Below are 19,622 nucleotides of genomic sequence, written 5' to 3' on the forward strand. Positions count from 1 at the left end.
GGTTCGATCCCGGTCGCGGCAGTCGAATTTCGATGGCGCCAAAATCCTTGAGGCCTGTGTATTGTACGATGTCAATGTTTAAAGAACCCCAGGTGGTCGAAATTTCCGGAGCCCTTCACTGCGACATCCCTCAAAGCCTGAGTCTCTTCGCGACGTTAAACCCCCCTAATCTAAACGTTTGTAGCAATCGCTGTCGTCGATTCGTTCAGCTCTTTCTAGGCGCAAGTCAGGCCAATTAAGTTTCGTTTAAAAGCCTTTCGCCGTCTTCCTGCTTGCCGAACGGTCGTCACCATTACGTGTACTATCGGGGACAGAAGTGCGCAGGACACACTGCCGCCGGCTTAGATGCATCGCTGCGTCAAAAGTGTCATCTTGTGGTCCGAGAATAGCGTCATAGCGTGTCCATTTCGCACGCCGAGGGGTGTTCGTCTGGGAGCCTCTGCTCTGCCCACCTGGCGCTTGGTGCGTGAAGCGGCCCACGCGATGAGTCGATAAGCTGGCGCGCTTCCCGGCGTATGCCGCCGCTGTGATAAGGCGCTGTCAACTGCATTTCTTTTTTTTTCTGATTTTTCCGGCAGCTCGTTGCTGTGGGCTGCCGGAGCGCTGCTTCGCGTTAGAAACTGAGCGGTTGAAACGCCGTTTTGGGGAAATTCTCTGACAACCGCCCCTTCTAGCAGGAATGGACATGGCGATAAAAAGAAATTAATCTGCGCCAGCGAGCCATACGTTTTTTTGCCAGCGCCTGAGCATTGCTGTCCCCGATAGTTCATTGTCGTCTGTAGGACCCGTCGCCTTTTGACGCCTGTGGTGTTCGGTGGCAGCGGCAGACATCGTCGTCGTCACTGGGATCGCCTGTGAAGCGTAATACCTTTGCTTCCCAGCTTTCTGTGGTGAGCACTTTTTAGGAAATTTAATTTATTAGATATCCACTGATGAGGCAGGAGAAGTACCGATATTTTGCTCTAGTTACTCTACTCGGGAGGCTCCGAGTGCTTTCCGAGGCTCCGCTCAGTTTGAATGTGTACGAGCACGCGGCGTCGACGTTCGTGCCTGCGTGGATTGTCAACAGGATGGCAAGACGCGGACGAGTTGACAGTGTAGTGAAGCGAAACAGAGCGAAAGACGGGGGGGCATAGTGGATATAGGCCGAATGCAAGTGAAACCTCCTCGCGCCGCTTCTTCCCTCCATTCACGCCTTGTCTTTCGCACTGTTTGGCACAATACTCTTGTGCCATTCTTGGCCATTGGATCTGTAAAGTCTAAACCGATTGTTATCCGAGTAACGGCGGGACTTTATCCTCGCAACGGTTTGGTACGTGCGGAGACCGAAATTAGGGGCGATCCGTTCGCAACGGCTCTCTGAGCAAGTAGGGTTTTAAGAGGCTAGCGGTTTTTGTGACGAAATTAATCCTGTACCAACAAACCGGGTGTCACTTTTATACCTTTCTGGCTTCGAGCGTAGTTGTCTATTGTGTGGGTCCGGGAGTGCTTTATCCCTCTTGAAGAACGAGCGGATGTTCGGGGAAGGGTGGAAGATATGGGTCTTTTCCGTTTAATGTATGTGCATATGGACTCATTTCCTCCTTTTGTTTCTTTTGCACCGCAACAGGCTGAAGGCAGTGAGATAGTCGTACGCCCCCCGACGCTCGAGATGAGTCAGCAGGGGAACAACGGGTCCTCGACCACGACGGATCAGCCTGAGAGTTCCACTGGCAACGGCTCGTACACGACCAGCGATGCGACCCGCAACGGCGCCATGATGGAGCCCAGCGCCGACTCGGGCATCTTGGAGACCACGCGGGTGGAAGACGTCGTGGCCGGACCGCGGACCCTGAAGCGCCGGGTGGTGGAAGCCGTACTCTTGGTCAGGCTGGAGATCTTCCTCGCGCTCTTCGTCATATCGCGGTTTATGTCCATGACTCCCATCCAGGTGGGTGTTTTTTTTTTTAAATCCATAGCGTTAAAGGCCCGTTGCTCAGAAAATCCGGTGTCGGCGTTGTGAGAGAAAAATCACGAGCACGAAGGTTGTGCCAAGAGAGCAACCTAGGAGGCTGGTGGGCTACTTAGCTCACGTCACCTTGCGGCGCCATCACAACCTGCCCACCAGCCGCCGCGCTGGCTCAGTGGCTACGGCGCTCGGCTGCTGACCCGAAAGACGCGGGTTCGAACCCGGCCGCGGCGGTCGAATTTCGATGGAGGCGAAATTCTAGAGGCCCGTGTACTGTGCGATGTCAGTGCACGTTAAAGAACCCAAGGTGGTCGAAATTTGCGGAGACCTTCACTACGGCGTCCCTCAATGCGTGTGCCGCTTCGGGACGTTAAACCCCAATAAACCAACCAACAACGTGCCCACCGGATAGTGAGCAAACTGCCTACCGTTGCCGGGGAAGTTAAATTAATGATCGGTCGCTCGGGATGAGCAACATGGGCCGCACAAGGCCCACCGCTGGAAGCACTAGCGCTCGCAGGGCAGTGGCGCATCGCTTAACCGCTGCACTACTGCGCCAGGAGTGGTACGAGGATTCCCAGGGATCTATGAATGTAAAGTCGAGAATGACCTTCTGTATATATGGCAATTAACCCACTACGCTATCGCGTCATACCCTTATGGTGGAGCTTAAGTGTCCCCTCCAATTTTTACCTTTAATTTTTTTATCCAAACACATCCTACACCGCCTACATGCATTATTGTAGAAGGTTTGGATAAATGCGTACGACACACACAGTTATACTTTTTTCCCGTTTTATGGCAAGCGTTTCATGTACAAATTATTATGACATCAAAAGACAGAACACAAAACGTTGAGAGATGACGAGAAAATTATCCGTGGAATACACATGGTCGAAGGCTGGCTAATAAGTATGCGGTTCTCTTTTCAAGTGTGTTAGGCGCACCGATAGAGACGCTTCACGTGAACAGTGTTACTTTGGGTATACTTCAGGTAGGGCAGTTTTGGAGGTGTAGTTTATTGTGCGCATTCCCTGCACGCAGGGCATACTGTCGCGCTCAGTATAACCTGCTAGACTCTGTCTGCTACACACAAGAGCAGCGTGCGTGGCGCTTTATAGAGAATGCCAGGGTTCTCATGTCGAGCTCTTTCCTTGTTAAGTTTACCTTTGTACTGAGGTTGCACTGCTTGTAGCAGCTGCTTGCTGTCACGGGTACTTGTAGGTACAGCCGCGCGCAAACTTAACACGAATGGTGGACAGCGTGTCTTATACTGACGCCAGTGCCACGAAGTGTTAGCCGCCGGGTGCGAGATAATGCTCTAAGTATATGTTTGCAGTGGCTGACGATAGTTGGTGCAACGGAGGACAAAAAAAGCTAGGAGGAAGCGTGACGTCACGCGCTCAGCCTCGGCAAGTTATCCTCCTCTGACGCCGCTGCATTTTCTCGCCGAGGGCCCTTTTGCGCAATGAATATTTTGTATTTGGTCTTTCATAGTTATCGTATTGCAAGTCATGGCTTGATTCGGGGTGTTTTTTAGTGAACGTGCTTGCACCGACGCAGCGCCTGTCCGGCGGCTGCGCAGCGAGCGAAAGTGAAACGTGGCTAAAACCTACCGCTGCCTTGTCACGTGAGGGCCTCTTTTCCATGATGCTTCCCATTATATTTTTTTATGACTAGGCTTCAAAAATAACACGTGTCGCTCTATCCTAGTTTTTTTCCTCCATGATTGGTGCGCAGTTCAATTTGACTGCTTTTTCGCCCGTGCCCGGTCGCCTTGTAGGGCGTGCTCGTGAAGGGGGCGTTTTTCCGCGTTTCGCTTGCGGGAAGCCGAGATACTTATCTGCAGAAACAAACTGATTCGCGATGTCGGAGAATGAGCAGTGCGCGCTGGGCAATATTATTTTTATTTGTGTTCATCTGCCCACACCACTTTGTCGGAGAATGAATAAATGAGGAAGAAGGTGGCACAATTTAATTCGGCAGATTTATTTACTATCAAACATTAGCAGCTGCACGAACTCGTGTTGCCCCTGCTGTTTTTATTTTTTTGCCTTAAGCGGAGCACACTTCTCGTAATATTTATTTTGTTAGACCGGCAGCATTGGGACCAAACTAGAAAGGCGCGCGAGCTGCGGCGGCCACTTAGCGCGCAATGTGCACCCGCGATAAGAAAGCTGCAACGTGTTGACTGGGCACGCGATGCCGCAATCGTGAGCGAAGCGCGGAAAAACATCCTCTTCACGAACACGCTGTCCATACGGATATCGGGCACAGGCGAAATGATCCCGCATCCGACGGCTAACTCTTCGTGGCGCTGGAGTCAGTCTAAGCCACGCTGCCCGCCATTCGTGTTAAGTGTGCAGGCGGCTGTACAAGTACCTTTGACAGCGCGCGCACGTCGGTATAACCGACAGCATACGCCACACGAATCGTGCGTACTATCTGCAGGAAAACAGAAAATGCAATAGCAGATTGCAAATTTTATTTCTTCAAACCTGACATAGCGCTAAGGGATTATACTCTCCGTAGATAGCAGAATGAGGTTATCGCGCACGCCATTTTCTGGCTGCACTGTGCAGGTGACCTACAGCAAAACTACAGCAAAAGTCGTCACTTTTGTCGTCCATCTACTTATCGAGCAGATAGTACACAACGCCTGCCGAACCTGTGTTCACGCAATCCTGTAAAGACAGCATGATAGGCACGTGTCTTGTGCGAAACATGTGTGTCACAGGTTGGGCACCGTACGCTGTCAGTCTTGCGTAAATGTGTTTTGCAATGCACACTCAGGGAAAACGCGTATGTTTGTATTCTTTCATTAACACAGCGCAAAGACGAACACGGACAAGAGGGGAGACACCACGACGCTTTGTGGTGTCTCCCCTCTTGTCCGTGTTCGTCTTTGCGCTGTGTGAAGGAAAGCATGATATACCAACTCGCCCAGCAACTGATTTTAATGCTTGTATTCCACGTACAATCTACCGTGGTTTGAAGGCAATCGCTGTGGTTACAGCCGAACAGGGAAGATATTTTTTTCCCTCGTGCGATGACCACTTACTCGTCAATTAAAATGATGGTGCAGGTTAAGAGCAAGGAGACTAAGTAAGTTTACGTATTTTGTTCAGCTTTCTTGCAGAAATGAATTTGGTCACAGCACTTTAATCCGAATGGGTAAAGCCTGAAGTGATAACTTCCAAATCGCGTCAGACTGTACAGGACGCTCCAGTGTGAAAGGCAACACGTGAGCCCGTGGTTTTGCGGGTCAGTCGTGAGCCTGTCGCCCTTGTAAAGATTGGCGGCACGCCCCTTCGCAAGGACGGCAGAAAATATCGTCAATTTTTACGTAGAAGAATGAGAACATTACGAAAAGTTCCACCAATTTTAAAAGCTGAATACGTACCGAAACAATCTGCCACAGCGCTTTCTAAAGAAAACGGCATGAAAGGACGATTGGGCGTGCGTCCAGTGCATAGAACAGTTAGAAGCGTTGGTCGGCCAGCATCGCTATGGGCTTGCGCCTCCCCTTCTTTACTACCTGTATGGGGAGCTCCAATATGAAAGGGAACAGTCACTTCGCAGAATAAGATGAATCTCTTGTTTTTTCTGCAGTTAAGCTTGGAGTGCTTGCCACTCATACTTATGGAATAAGTATTGGATATACTCATAATTGGTTCCTTTCATACTGGGGCTGCTTGTAGACACATGTCATCATAAAGAGCTGAGTTGAACCCTACAACAGTACAAAAGCCTTTAGTTGCCTTTAGTGACCTTTAGTTGCCTTGTGCATTGCGCCAGCCTCGGCCAATCAGTATCCCAACAAATTTCCCGACCCCATCACTCTACCTGAGTCTCTACACTTTCCTTCGTTTGATGCGTCTGTTTTATTTCTTTAATGTACCACCGTTTGTCGGTTCTGCGCTTGGCGTGCACAGCGCAAGTACGCTCACCTATTTCGCTTAGCCCATTTGCTTCTTACCTGCAGTATACAATACGCGCCCCTGGAAAGGGAATGGACCACCCTCTAGGTAGGCCTCAGATACAACGAATATAGTGCTATTACCAGTCGCTTTATTGCCTGGAATAAATCTTTCTCGTTTTCGTGTTCACCCGACATCCGTATATTAATGTTTCCAGGACCTCATCCTTCAGAAGGCGTGCCTCAGCCGGTTGCACCTCAACTCGAGCATTTGCTCGCACCTGGACCACTTCGAGGACATAAAGAACCAGGCGGAAAAGATTGCCAGCATGACCAGCATGATCCGTACCGTCATCTCGCTGGCGCCGGGCGCCATAGTCGCCATCTTCATCGGTCCCTGGTGCGACAAGTATGGCTACCGATCTCCGCTCATAATCGCCATGGTAGGCTTCCTGGCGAGCACAGCCCTGACCCTGATGACCGTGTACCACATGGAGATGCCCCTGTACGTGAATATCCTCTCGACCATACCGGACGGCATCAGCGGCGGCTTCATCACCGTCTTCACAGCCATCTACAGCGAGGCCACTCTGACCACGGACGCCAAGAGCAGGAGGGCGCGCTTCTTCGCGCTCAACTTCACCATGTCCCTCTGTTCGCCTCTGGCCGGCTTCACGGGAGGTCAGCTCTATGGCCACTTCGGCTGGAAGACTGTGCTCTACGTTTCCTTCATCATCGCCACTCTGTCCATCGTGTGGGCCATCGTGGCCATCAGGGACCACGTCAAGCCGGAGCACGCGCAGGATGGGCTGGGCCTCAAGATTCGCAACCTGTTCCAGTTGACGAACCTGGCCGAGGGCTTCAAGACCTCGATCAAACCGAGGCCCAACAAGGGAAGGAGGCAGCTCTGGTGTCTCTTCGGCGCCATCTGCTGCGTCGTGTTTGACCTGGCGTGTGAGTTGCCGCACTGCCTGTCCGTTGAGTTTCTTTGTTTGGTTATTTGTTTCAAATCCCTTAAACATATCTGTATTAGGATATTAGAAAGTTTTAGTTTCACGTACGTATAGCTCTCACGGGTGACCAGTGCGCATGCGCAGAACGCAAAGGGTATGCGCGAGTCTCACGTACGTACGTGAGATTCGGATTTTTACGTTGCGGTCTTTGCGTTGCTTGCGTACGTAGCGTTGACAAACATAGCGGCGCCCTGCCCGACGCTTCACAGCGATAACAGCTTCGTCGCTAATCCCTCGACGCGATATCGTGTTCTAAACTGTTGTATTCGCCTTCAATTTGCCCATTCTTACCCTAGCACAAGGTTTCAAGCGGCAAATAGCTTTTGTTTTTCAGACAGAAGGGCGATTTTTCAGCTGTTAAGCCTGACGAAGTAGCGTTGGCCGTCGTCATAGCAACGTCTCGCGAGATCTCGAACTGAGCCCCAAACCGCCAAACACGAGGACAGACCGAATGGCTTGGCTTAAAGACTTGTCTTGGATGATTTAGGCTACAACCTGTGTCTGTTTTTTAGTAGATGGTGCTAGGAGTAACGCGTGGCGTGCGTCGCGTACGTGTAACTATAAGGGTTTCAAACGACTTGCGTGCAGGCTTCGTAGACTTCTCACGTTTGCGTACGTGAACCCTCTACGTCCGTGAAACTAAAACTCTAATAGAACAAGGTTTTACCCACCGCGATGGATCAGTGGTTAAGGCGCTCGGCTACTGATCCGGAGTTCCCGGGTTCGAACCCTACCGCGGCGGCCGCGTATCGATGGAGGCGAAATGCAGAAGGCGTCCGTGTGCTGTGCGATGTCAGTGCACGTTAAATATCCTCAGGTGGTCGAAATTATTCTGGAGCCCTCCACTACGGCACATCTTTTCTTTTTTCACTCTCACCTTACTTCCTTCCCTTATGGCGCGGTTCGGGTGTCCACCGAGATGTGAGACAGATATTGCGCCATTTCCTTTCCTCAAAACCAACTTAAATTTCAAGAAGGTTGTATGGCTTCATGAGTTGGGCTACAGCCGCTTTTAAATGAGCAGCATTTTGCAGGTTTTCTTGGAGTAGGCAATCTCCGTTACCTGTCTGACCACAAAAGATTTAGAATTTGAAGGTGTGCGCGCTTGTACTCGGCGCACTGAGTTGTGAAGCTTAATTATTTATTTATTCTGAAAAAGTGCCTTGGAGAAAGCAGTGATAGTTTTGCCAATTGATGTGGTGTAAAATATGTATCAGAGGCAGGGTTTGGGGCTTTCGTCCATACTGAACACTTGAAAGGGTCGGAGTGCTAAGGAGCCTCACTGTAGATAAATATCTGTGCACTTTTAAATTGATTTAAGTGTGTTAGAAATGTTTCTCTGACGGTGTTCCGAAAATGTTTATGTTTTTTCTAACTTGGGTCATACCGAGTATAAATTGGCCAGTACCTTTCCTGCCGCAGTGCCAAATTTCTCTGGTTCCGTTGGATATAAGCCAAGCCTTCAAAGTGCAGTGAAATATGCTATCGCCCTAAGAACGTTATGCATTTGTATTTAAAACTACGAAATGATAACTATAACCCTCAAAGTTGAAAAGAAAACAGCTTAGATACATGGCAGTACTGACTAGAAAGTTGTTAAGGGAAGCCAGTACGAACATGGTGCGGACTAATGTCAGCACAGCAATGAAATCAGCTGCCCATGCTTAATGTTAATTTGGTCAACAGGAGCAAAATGTAATATAGTGTACACTCCTCTGTTTGACTGACGTATTTGAGGTGCAACAGCAAATAAGTAAGCAAAGGGATATCGCGGGTAGTCTGCCCTGTTTTTATGGCCACTCAACACATATCAATGGCCAGTTGACATAAGATATGCACCAGGAGCCATATCTTGCATAGCAGAAGATATGGAAGCAAATGCCTCCATGCCTTGTATCGACTGCATGAATGAGCAGAGAAAGATTATTTACGAAAGCGAAGATTTTTCTTTCTTTTATAGGTTAGAGCAGGGCTTGTTCTGAATTCTTTTTTTTTATTTTTTATCGCCTGAAACTAAGATTTGTTGCTTGTACGCACCCGCTTACGGGCAGAGGGTGCAAGAATCCTTATGGGCAGAGTCAAGTTTATACCTAACGGATTCTTCTGCAGCGAAACAACATAACACTAATACAAAACATCTTTAATTTACAACAAACATTTGTGTACTTATCGGATTTTTCACGTGGGCCACGAGTTTCTCTCGGTAGTCCTGATGGAAGATTAGAGTTGGTCCCTCAAGGATAGGGTTCTGGAGCTTTACTTTTCTTAGCTTTGTAAAAAAAAAAGCAAGGAAAGCAAATAAAAACCAATCTAAATTCTGGGTATAGGCTCTTATAATGTAACGATTCCTTTTTGATTCCGTTTCTTTTTTGTTTGTTATTTGTGATTGGCTCAACCGACGCCATGCCTCCTCCATCACTGGGCTTTGGCCAGTCACAAAGAAGCAAGGGAAGGCGTGGTGTTGCTTAAGTCAGTCTTGAAGACCCCCCTAAAAAAAAAAACTATAGAACGGCATGGTAATGGAGTCGTCGTATTTGAGAGGCCTGGCTGACAGATTGTTTATGATTGAAGGTGCTGGAATGGGACACAAAGAAAAGAATGACGTCGGAACGATGCGTTCCAGCGTTTTTCTTTGTGTTCCATCCAGTTATGGCCCCTTTAAAGTAAGATGAACTGTAACCAACTAGCCCTACATAAAGTCCTCCTGGCAGACAGATCCATTAGCAACCCTGCTTGCGCCGTTACAAGCCACATGCTGATGGCTCCCTGCGTGCCTTTCTTGTCGCTGCTTGCTGTGTCCGCAGTGGTGAGCACGTGACTTAGCTCCTTCCAGTCGCTCTCACCCCTCTCCCTCTCTTTATGCGTTGAAGGCACGGCCTCGCTCACATTTTCGCAGCCGTCGGCATCGCCTACTACTACGTGCGCAAGATGTACTCCTGGTCGGTGCAACACTACACGATGGTGCAGTCGGTGTCCTCCATCTGCAACGTGGTGCTGAGCATGCCCATCATTTTCCTGTTCGTGCGGGTGCTGAAGATCAGCGATCCCGCCATGGCACTTGTGGGGATGACCTTCGCGCTCATCCAGATGACCGTCCTGGGCCTGTCCTTCAAGGAGTGGCTCTTCTACCTCCGTGAGTTTGGGATACTGCATTGGGCGCATGGATATTGCTTTCTGGTTCTAGCCTGGCGTTTACCTGACAGTGATAACGATAGGGAGAGCTTCAAGAGCTCCAAGGCATGTGCCCCAAGCCTGTGTGTGCGCGCGAATATGTGTATCGTCTTGCACACGTATTGCACACAGTCCGTTAGGACGTCGTCAGTAAAAAGAAAAAAAAATTAATGTCAACATCACCACGTATTAGGTCATTAAAATTTGATGAGTTAGGAGCAGCTGCTATGTGAACTGCTAAGTGGTTACACTCGATGACAGTGCGCGGTATTAATGACCTCGCAAATGCAAATGAAGGTCACGTGAGGCTGTGGACAGAAGGCTGATTGTGACAAGAAAATCGTGGTGAAGCGGTGGTATGCAAGAGCGCTAGTCGTGAAAGTTTACGGCGGTGAGATAAGTCTTCTAAATCGGCGTGATTTTTTTTAAGGCAGTGACACTGGAAGTATGTGAGTAGTATGAAAAAAAATTTCTGACCCGTATTCAATTTTCGAGCGAATTAGTGTGATGAAAGCAAGTTTCTTCAGTTGCGGAGCAGCCTGCTTGAGGCCACGGTTTACAAAGCCGAGTGAACAGTTAGCGGATGCTAAGCTGAATAATGTGGTGGTACTATGTTAATAGGAGCTGCCGGTGGGTCAGCCCATTGGAGCTGTCCACAGGGCTCGCCTATAGGTAGGTATATGCCACGCTTCGCTTATTCCTCGTTTGGCCGGTGACTTGTGCGAGTGGGATTGATGTACGAGTGTTAGTGCTGCACTTCACCGTAGTGCTCCGACATATACTTCACGTAAAGTAAGATACTCTGTCCATCCCCGGAAGGGAGCTATTCTAACGTCAGTGAGGGAAGCCTATGTCGTGTGCCGGATGTAACCTGGCCGATGATGATGATGATGACAAAAATCGTGTACGTGGTGCTGAATTGCGCACGACAACAAACTACAAGTTTCAGACACACTGGGCTGGCCTCTAGCTGTTCGCAAGAGCTGGAAATCCAATGGGCTATGACTGCGTAAGGCCTTTTGGTCGCGAGACTTGAACGTGGCGGTAGTTCATCCAAGCGCATTATCCCATTATCCCAGTGATTCGGTCTGACTAAGCGGCGTTCTTACGTTGACATGAACGCACATTACGCAAGAACTGTTCGTCTGCGCGAGTTGGAAGCAGAACGGGAGCTTGTATTTTTAGATGCAGCAGGCAGCGCATTCCTTTCAATTAACCCGGCAGCATCGTTCTGACTTCATGCGCCCCTCCAAAGCGCGTTACGTTTGGCGGCAGCCAACTTCTACCTTGCTTAACATTATTTTGTTTCGAAAAATCTTTTCAGTGTTTAGTCTAAATTTTATATAGTTAAGCGAATTGTTTTTGGTGGCCTCACCAGTGGGCAGAGATCGCTGCAAGAAGGTCATTGTAGGATTCGCTGTTCAAACAAAAAAGGTCTGTTCCGTCAGTTTTATTTGTTTTCTTTTTTGTGAGCGTGGTCGAAGCATTCCTAGGAAAGCATATATATTAAGAAATTCAATAACATCGACACACCTAATTGAAAAGGTTGTGCAGAACACTGCGCACGTTATCACTCTCTTTCCTGGCTGGATTGTTGCTGCTAAAATTTTCCTATTGTTTCAAGTATGTGTGCATCACACCACCACCGTGTTGCAGAACTGCGTGTCATACATCGTGCCCACGAGGGAACGCGATACGAAGGCTGATATTAGAAGAGGATATACCAGCCCGAAAGCTCCTTGGCGGTAACAAGTCTCCTTATCTCTGATCAGTTGTGAATGGGACAACATCACCTCTTGAAAACGGCGCCATTACGAGCGTAGAGCAGAAATGATCGCGTCGCGTAGTGGTTTCAAAATTTCACTTGGTCTCTGTCATATGCTTCCCAGCGGGCCGCATGATACAGCGCAGTGATGAAAACCGCAGTCGCATATATGTTAATCAAACCATGGATGTCATCCTCTCTTTACGAGCAAGGGTTGCCTCTTGGGCTGTAATTTCTTATTAAGCAACCTAATTGAATGTTGCTACGTTGAAACAAACATTCGCAGTACTTTCTTTCCAAGAGGCACATCAATTCTTACTATGACCGCCCCCCCCCCCCCCCCCCTCCACACGCGGCGGCCGCATTTTGATGGCGTCATGCTAGAGTGTCGTGTACTGTACGATGTCAGTGCACGCTAAAGAACCCCGGGTGGTCGAAATTATCCGGAGCCCTCCACTACGGCGTCCCTCATAGCCTGATTAGCTTCGGGACGTTAAACCCCATGAAACCAAATCCCCTAGGGGCGATTATCTTCTGTTCCCGATACGCTATAATCACTGCGCGACGTCGAGGAGAAATGAGTGGTGTTGCTTACGACATCAACTAAGAAAGACATTAGTAACCTCTTCGTCGGAAGCTAAGCGTATACTCTTAGATATGTTCCGTCTACTTGGCGGAAAGAGCCAGATGTACGATGGCGTAAGGCACGGGGCTGTGAGATGCGTCAGGCAGAAAGCCAGCCGCATTTTTCCATAGTGACGTAGGCCGGCGCCCCGTGGCTTAGTGTATCTATCGCCGGTTGGTAGGGAGGGGGAGAAGGGCTCCGCCGGAAGAGCACTTTCCAAACATTTATTTGATTGCAGGAATTTTAAATTTCGTCAGTTAATGAACAAAAATAAGAACTCGGACCAGGAAGCACCGCTTATTGAACTCTCCTCGCATATCGTAGCAGCCTGCTTTGACGTCAGTTGTTCATTCAGACAATTGCCTTTGTGTTTTTTTTTTCGTATTTTGTTCCGCGCCTGCGACAATGTAGTTCGAGTGTTTCTCGCGTTCGTCAGGCTGCGCCGAAAGCGAAATTTTTCCGAATCGTGGAAACGGCAGTTTCTTATCAGCCGGCCGGCTTTGCCAGTGTCTCTCTCTTATCGCCGACGGACGCTGCCGTGTTTGTCCTCTCCGACAATGGTTGCGCAGAGAACCGCGTTCCAGGCGGGAGGCGTGCCTGTTCTTTTGTCTCCACTGCTCACGAGGCCATTTCACAGTGTGTGTGTGTGTCATCTAGGCGCCGTCATTCCGGCACCTGGTGCTGGCAGCCGAACAGCCATGCTCTTTTTACACGTGTTAGTGCGAAAGCATTAGTTGCCTCACCGACACGAAAACGCGGCGTCACCCAAAAATTGGCGCCATTACAAAACTCGCGATAGGTCGATATGGCGTCATGTCATCAAAGGCGGGAAAATACTAAATTTTAAGTATTAATAGTCAGTACTAGCTGCACAACTGCAAAGGAACAGAATAGAATTGGAGTAGAATTGCAGTGCTTTCGCATTGCTTGCACGCGAGTTCCTTAAGTGCCCGCGGTAAATTTAGCCGACCATAAAGCTTTTGCATGACTCTCTTGCAAAAGTTACTTTAGATGTTCCACAGAGTGCCTATAATTTTTTTTAAACGCGAAGAGCTTTGTAACCGCCCAGAGTGACCGCGCCGCGGCGTCGCATCGACTTGGGGACGCAGCCTCGCATTAGAAACGAGGCCGACATTACTCACACGGTAATATGGCACTGGGAGAGACTGAGGAACCGCAGCATTATTTTAATTGTCCCATTGAACTCGCGTAAGTGCACTACATAGACGTGAAACTTCTGTGTAAGTTTTCGTGTTCTTTTCGCACGTAATTGATATTCGTGTTCCACTGATTAGAGCTGGAAGATGGGTGAGTTGTTTTCATTAGCTTTAATAAACTATCTGTGCTTTATAACACGCCTGGCGCACGAATTTATCGATATGCAAAGGTCCTCTAATCGGGTCAGCTGGGCGCGATGGCTGCTTGCTGCTTCCATTTGACGCTGGCGCCTCTCTTGGTGGCTAGTTCTGTCCCTGCATGAAACACTGGGGGATATTTGGTGACCGGAAAGAATCATGTGGCCGCGGGATAGCCAGCGTTGGTCTGCTACCGCGTATGTCAAGTTGGAGCACGCTAACTGTGTGAGTCAGAGCTGAGTAGACGTTGAGGTGGGTACAGTGTTCCGTAAGAGTGAGCTATCTGCGCTGTAATATGACGTCATTCTGTGACATGGAATGACGGAAGAGCTTGAGTCATGAAAAAAAAATAAAGCCAGGAATTAATGTCTGAAGCGTGAAAACAGTGGGTAGGAGCCAGTGGTGGGACAGCTTGAAAAAAGCAGAATTTGGCAAAATAAACTTTTCTTCAGTTTTATTTTTCGGGTGTGAAGAAAGAAGGTTAAAAAGCGGACATAGTTCAGTGGCAGTGAACAATTATTCCGGTGAACATGGAAACTTCGATGGGCGACTGCATAAAAAAAAAACGCGAGGAAGTGTGATTCTTTTAAATTTACGTTTCAGTTGAGAAGTTATTCGGGGTTGAGCCATATGACATCATGCTTACTTGTCGCTTTATGGGGAAAGCCTAAAAGACTGCGGAACCAAGTATCGGTCAGCTCTCGTGTCATGCTTTTTCGAAGAGGGTCAGATCCGAGGCACTATCAGAAACGTTGCACGGTTGTGTTCTGCGTGAAAACGCGGTTACACGCGGTGAAAATTTGAAGGCAATACTTTAATTATTTAATTAGGTCTTTTTCTCTCGATATCCGCTTATCTATCTATACATAAAAAATTTGCATCGCGAGGGAAGAAAAAGTTTGTATATGGTGACGAGACCGCCAGTAGTCTGCGGTTTAAATTCTAGAGTACCAACGGCAGTTTCGAAACCCGCACAATCGTTCATAATTAAGAATGTCAGAGACAAGACTTGGAATGAGGGCGGAGACGAAGGAGAAGAGCCCGTGCCACGTGAGCTGAGGAAGCTCGCGCAGAAGACAAAGAAGTGGAAGGAGAGTACGAGTCTTCTGGTCGCCACCGGTGTTCCTGCTTGTCGGCAGAGGCCTGTCTCAACTCTAGGCCTGTGTCTTCCATCGATCCACGGCGAGGGTCTTAAAAAGACCCCCCCCCCCCCCCTTCGGCACGCCGAGGAGTCAGTCAAAGCAGGCCTCGGACTGTGCCTCGTGCTCTCCGAGATTCGGGGAGGCGGCAGGTCAGCGGCAGCCATGCCGTGCACCGCGTCATCGGTGGTAGAGCTTCAGCTGCTCGGCCATCTCTGGCGCTCCTCGCTGGCGCACCTTTCGAGGTGCTCTCCTGGGGTGGCGATAAGGCTGGTGACGAGGCAGCGAGAGAAGATAAGTTCGTCTGAGATGGCAACAAGGCTGGCGATAAGCCCGCTCGTCCCCGTGGTCATCTTCGTCACCCTTGGCGTTGCACACCGGTCGAAGCAAGAACTCCGCCAGGTAGACTTACTCTGCCGTGACATCGTCAACGGGCCCGTCGTCTCTGCCGGAGTGACCTTGGTCGGCTCTGCGCTACTTCGCCGTCACTGGACTTCGGCCGCCGGTGAACTGGACGTGTACTGCGGATACGACGAGCTGGACAAGATTTGAATGGCGTGTGTGTGTTGGTGTTTAGGGGATCTCAGTGAATATGACAGTACGCAATTGTCCATTTTTTTCGTTTTTGTATTGAGAAATATCGCGAATATGTGGACATGATTAATTAAAGGTTTGATGCTCTTATGTTGTGCCGTGGTGATTAAGGTTGCAGGAGGCGACAAGCCAAAGAATGTTAACGAAAAGAAAAGATGGGCGTATGTCAGCAAGACTACCCACACATGCCTCTACATCGTGTTTTTTACGTACATCGTGTTTTTTTTTTTCTCGTTCTCCACGAACAAGTAATTTTGTTCTGGAAACGTTTTAATGCCGCCGAGACAACTTTAATTCATACGGCTGCGTCGCTTGAGAGATTCCCCATTGTCGTTGATTCGCACAGCTTGCTGCACTCGAGTGAAAATCCTAAGTCACAAATCCCTGAACTCATACTAACTGCATGCGAGTTGATGGCGTCTCCGTTTCATCGTGGCCGGCTGTAGTGACCTGTGAATGTGCTGACGCGGACAAAAGTAAGCGAAGGACGTGGTTGCCTTAAAATATTTTTTTTTCATGGGCTGATAGTGTACACTTGCCCGCTCTCTCATGGACAAGCAACTGTTTCTTCATTTCCGATTGAGAAAGCATGATTGCACTTCGAACGGAATACAGTGCTCTGTTTACTTTTGTACGCCCCTGTACGGTGCGCTTGCTACTGTCACGGACGCCTAGAGCTGCGGCTACAGGTTAGTGCTACGGCCACGATCATGGGTCGTCCATTTTCATTCATTCTTAAACGAGCCAACAGTCTTGTGAAGTTGAATCTTCGATAACTTACGCCAACCAATTTGTTCCCATGTCGCAGCGCTGGTTTAGTGAAGGTAGGGGATGGCTGCGTGCAGTCTTTAAGTAGCCCATCAAAGAGCTCTGCTTCTCAGCCGTATAGCAGTGCATTCATGGTAGCCACTTATCTCTAAATCTAAAGATAAGGAGAACCCTTGTGCTCGCCTTTCGGCACCTGTTGGTCCGTTGGAAGGACGTAAGGGCTACACAATATGGCTGAAAAGCAAAACCGGTTTCTCAGTAACTTTTGGCACAGGGCGCGCACAGCCTTAACAGGGGAACATCCCCTGTGAATTCGCAGCGATTGAAATGGCGTGAGTGCTCAGCGTTGCCTTCCTTCATCCAAATTTAGTGCAATCTTTTATCTCTTTCCCTTCTCGCTAACGCATTGGGTGTGGCGGGCCTGGGCTAAGTACACCATATGTTGCGTACATTTGGCGAGTCTGAATGCATGGTGTCTGTTTGTGCGCAGAGTGCGCGATGGGCATCCCTGCTTTCCTGGGCCAGGTGGGCGTGCGGACCCACCTCTCCAAGCTTGTGGGGCAGGACGAAGTGGGTGAGTAATGCAGGGCCCGTGACTGACCGTTGTCGTGTGTAGTAAATACGCCTTATGTCCAGTATAATGATGGTGATGGTGGTAAACTCAGGGCAGGAGCCCAGCCGTTTTTCTGCGAGTGTGTACAGTCGTCTTACTGTGTGACGATGATGATTTACAGATCATATATATAGGAACTCCTGTGACCGTGTGTAGGGACGTATTTTGTTACGACTACCATGGTGGTGGCAGTGGTGTCTATGGGGCGACGGCAGGGTTCGAGGCTTGCTGTTCTTTGCTGTTGCGCATAGGGGCCTTTCACGTGACATCACGGACGCCACTTTGGCGCCCAACATGCAGCTTCAATAGTGCAGGCCGGATGGCATGGAGATAAGCCGATTAGGCGCACGCCGTAGCATTTCTTCGTGCTGCATGGACGCCAAAATGCTGAACACTGGGCCTTGGGTGCATACACTCTGTAGAGAGATGTTACGATTGCGATGATGATGATTATAGTGTCGCTGCGGCTGACGATGATGGCTGTAGTAGTGGTAAAGACAGTAGTGGTAGTGGTGCCGTTCCTTGCAGGTATGAGTTGAGCCGTCTTGTCATTGTGGAGGCGATGGGATTTGGTAGTAATGGTGGTAATGACCGTGGTACGTTTTCCTACTAAACGGCGTGCAGTGTGCCCACTCGAGCGCATGGGCGCGCTGGCATGGTTGACCCACCTGCGTGATCACATGTTAGCCCTACTTCAGAGGAACCTGAAACCTGCAGAAACACAAAATTAAACGTTACCAAATAAGTGTTTAGAGGTCGGCAGGGAAGTGTACAGCTCGAACTCGTCGTAGCTGACTCTGCCGGGATGATCGAGGCGGGTAAACGTAGTTCGCGGGTGCTTGCCAGCTACGCTGATAGTTGCACGAAAGTGCATGGCAACGACCTTGAGAGATAAATCGATGGAACTATAAAGGAGAAGTCCGTAACAGGCGCGAGACTTGCGTAGTTCGCCTGTCGTAGCTATGAGCGGGACGAGCGTGTTTAGGAGACCTTGCATAAACTTGCCGAATATTGAGGGTTTCAAAGCTGATTTAAAAATGGAGTGCCAAAGTCCAGACAGTGGTTTACAAGCCTTTTGGTGGCTTTAAAATGCCCTGCAGATTGGTCAAAGTTCTCACAGTCGTTAGCAAGGTTGTCATGCTTTACTTTGGTAAGCTTAGGAAGTTTTTAAAGTAGTCGAATTAATATCAATTGCTCCGCAGGCTCCCAATGACAGCACGAGTGTACAGTATAGCGATGCCGGACGTTAATAGCTTCGGATTCTCTTATGCTGTACAGTCAAGCTGAAGCGAATCTTTCAAACACTATTTCGTTAATTGCATGGAAAAATTTCTATACTATATTATTATTGAATCTGGCTGATAATCACGAAGGAACATCGATATTTTTGCTTCAGGAAGTGCAAATTGCTGTTTCCCACAAAACTAAAAACATCGCTAATTTTTACGTAAACCACACAGAAAGACGGACAGGCGCCCGTCCTGTCCATCTTTCTGCGTGGTTTGGGTAAAAATTAGCGCTGTTTTTACTTTTGTTACACAATATACCACCAACTAGCCCAGCAAGAGGTACTGCTGTTTCACACAATGGAGCCGTAACAAGGAGGAGGAGAAGGAAGAGGAAGAGGAAGAAGCCAGAAAGGCTTGTGTATGATGATTATGGATTTTTATGGCGCAAAGGCATCTACGGCCAAAGAGCGAAATGGCACAAGGTATTTTTCATTTCTCAAGGTGAGGTCAGTGACCCATTTCCAAAGCATTTCACCCCAAAGAAGCCGAGCACCAGACCAGGGGAAAGCTTGTACCCATTGTATCACTGGTGGGTACCCGGCGGCACTGGGGATCGAACCCCGCGCCTCCCGCATGCGAGGCGGATGGTCAACTACTTGGCCACCGCTGCGGTAAGGCTTGCGTAGCCAGTGTCAAACTTCGTTGCCACAACCATTATTCCCACAAAGCGCTACTTCCTTGCAGACAAACGGCGTACGGAACACCAGTTGGTCTCCGCATGGACTAATTGCGGCAGTTAGTCCCGTATTTTACCCATTTTTTTTCATCAACTGCACCCTCGACCACGCGATGCATTCCCTATGCAGCCAAGGTGTTCGCGTTCCTCGCCTCGTTCGACGCGGTGGTGCCCGTGGTGGGCGAGATACTGCTCACCTCGCTGTTCAACGTCTCCATTGGCTTCTTGCCGGGCCTGCCGTACATCGTGGCCGCCGGAATCAACTGCTTTGCCGTTGGCCTCGTTGCGTAAGCACCTGATTTTGTTGTATTAGTCGGTACTAGAGGACTTCCTTAGTTGCTCTGCTGCAAGGAACAACGAGCCCTCTTCAGGGTCTCCGGAACAGGGGAGGGGGGCGGTTGCCCCCCAGCATTTCTCCAGAGGGGGCAGCGCCCTCCTTGCCCCCAAGTCTCCATCTTCTTGCCCTCAGATCAGATTTCTGACACACTTCGATTTTAGGACGTTATAAATGTAAAGCACAGTGAGGCTCAGCTCGTTCGCTTCATACCCAGCCTTAAAACGCTTAAATTCAGTAACCTAAACCAATCATGTCCCAGCAGAAATTGTTAATTGACTGAGCTCTGTTCATGAGCATGATTATATAGCATTGAAACAGTATGAACAAACTTTTTGATGCAGTCGATCACTCCTCAAGTGTACATCTTTATATATATAAAGTTGCCCATTTCAAGTTATATATGCATTACA

General features: G+C 49.1%; 1 protein-coding gene across 7 annotated transcripts in view; it reads left to right on the top strand.

The window, feature by feature from the left end:
• Positions 1-19,622, top strand: part of LOC144110714 (putative peptidoglycan muropeptide transporter SLC46) — a 54,001-nt gene that overhangs the window by 29,577 nt on the left and 4,802 nt on the right. For 6 of the 7 annotated variants that reach the window (XM_077643779.1, XM_077643778.1, XM_077643775.1 and 3 more), the window contains exons 2-6: positions 1,610-1,930; positions 6,086-6,821; positions 9,777-10,013; positions 16,788-16,871; positions 19,006-19,162. In XM_077643779.1, coding sequence (XP_077499905.1) covers positions 1,652-1,930; positions 6,086-6,821; positions 9,777-10,013; positions 16,788-16,871; positions 19,006-19,162 — 1,493 coding nt within the window. In that variant the 5' untranslated portion in view covers positions 1,610-1,651. Of the gene's footprint in view, positions 1-782; positions 891-1,609; positions 1,931-6,085; positions 6,822-9,776; positions 10,014-16,787; positions 16,872-19,005; positions 19,163-19,622 lie in introns of all 7 variants that reach the window. The other variant, XM_077643774.1, reaches the window with a different exon arrangement.

The sequence above is a fragment of the Amblyomma americanum genome, chromosome 11 (genome assembly GCF_052857255.1).
Source record: "Amblyomma americanum isolate KBUSLIRL-KWMA chromosome 11, ASM5285725v1, whole genome shotgun sequence".
NCBI lineage: Eukaryota > Metazoa > Arthropoda > Arachnida > Ixodida > Ixodidae > Amblyomma > Amblyomma americanum.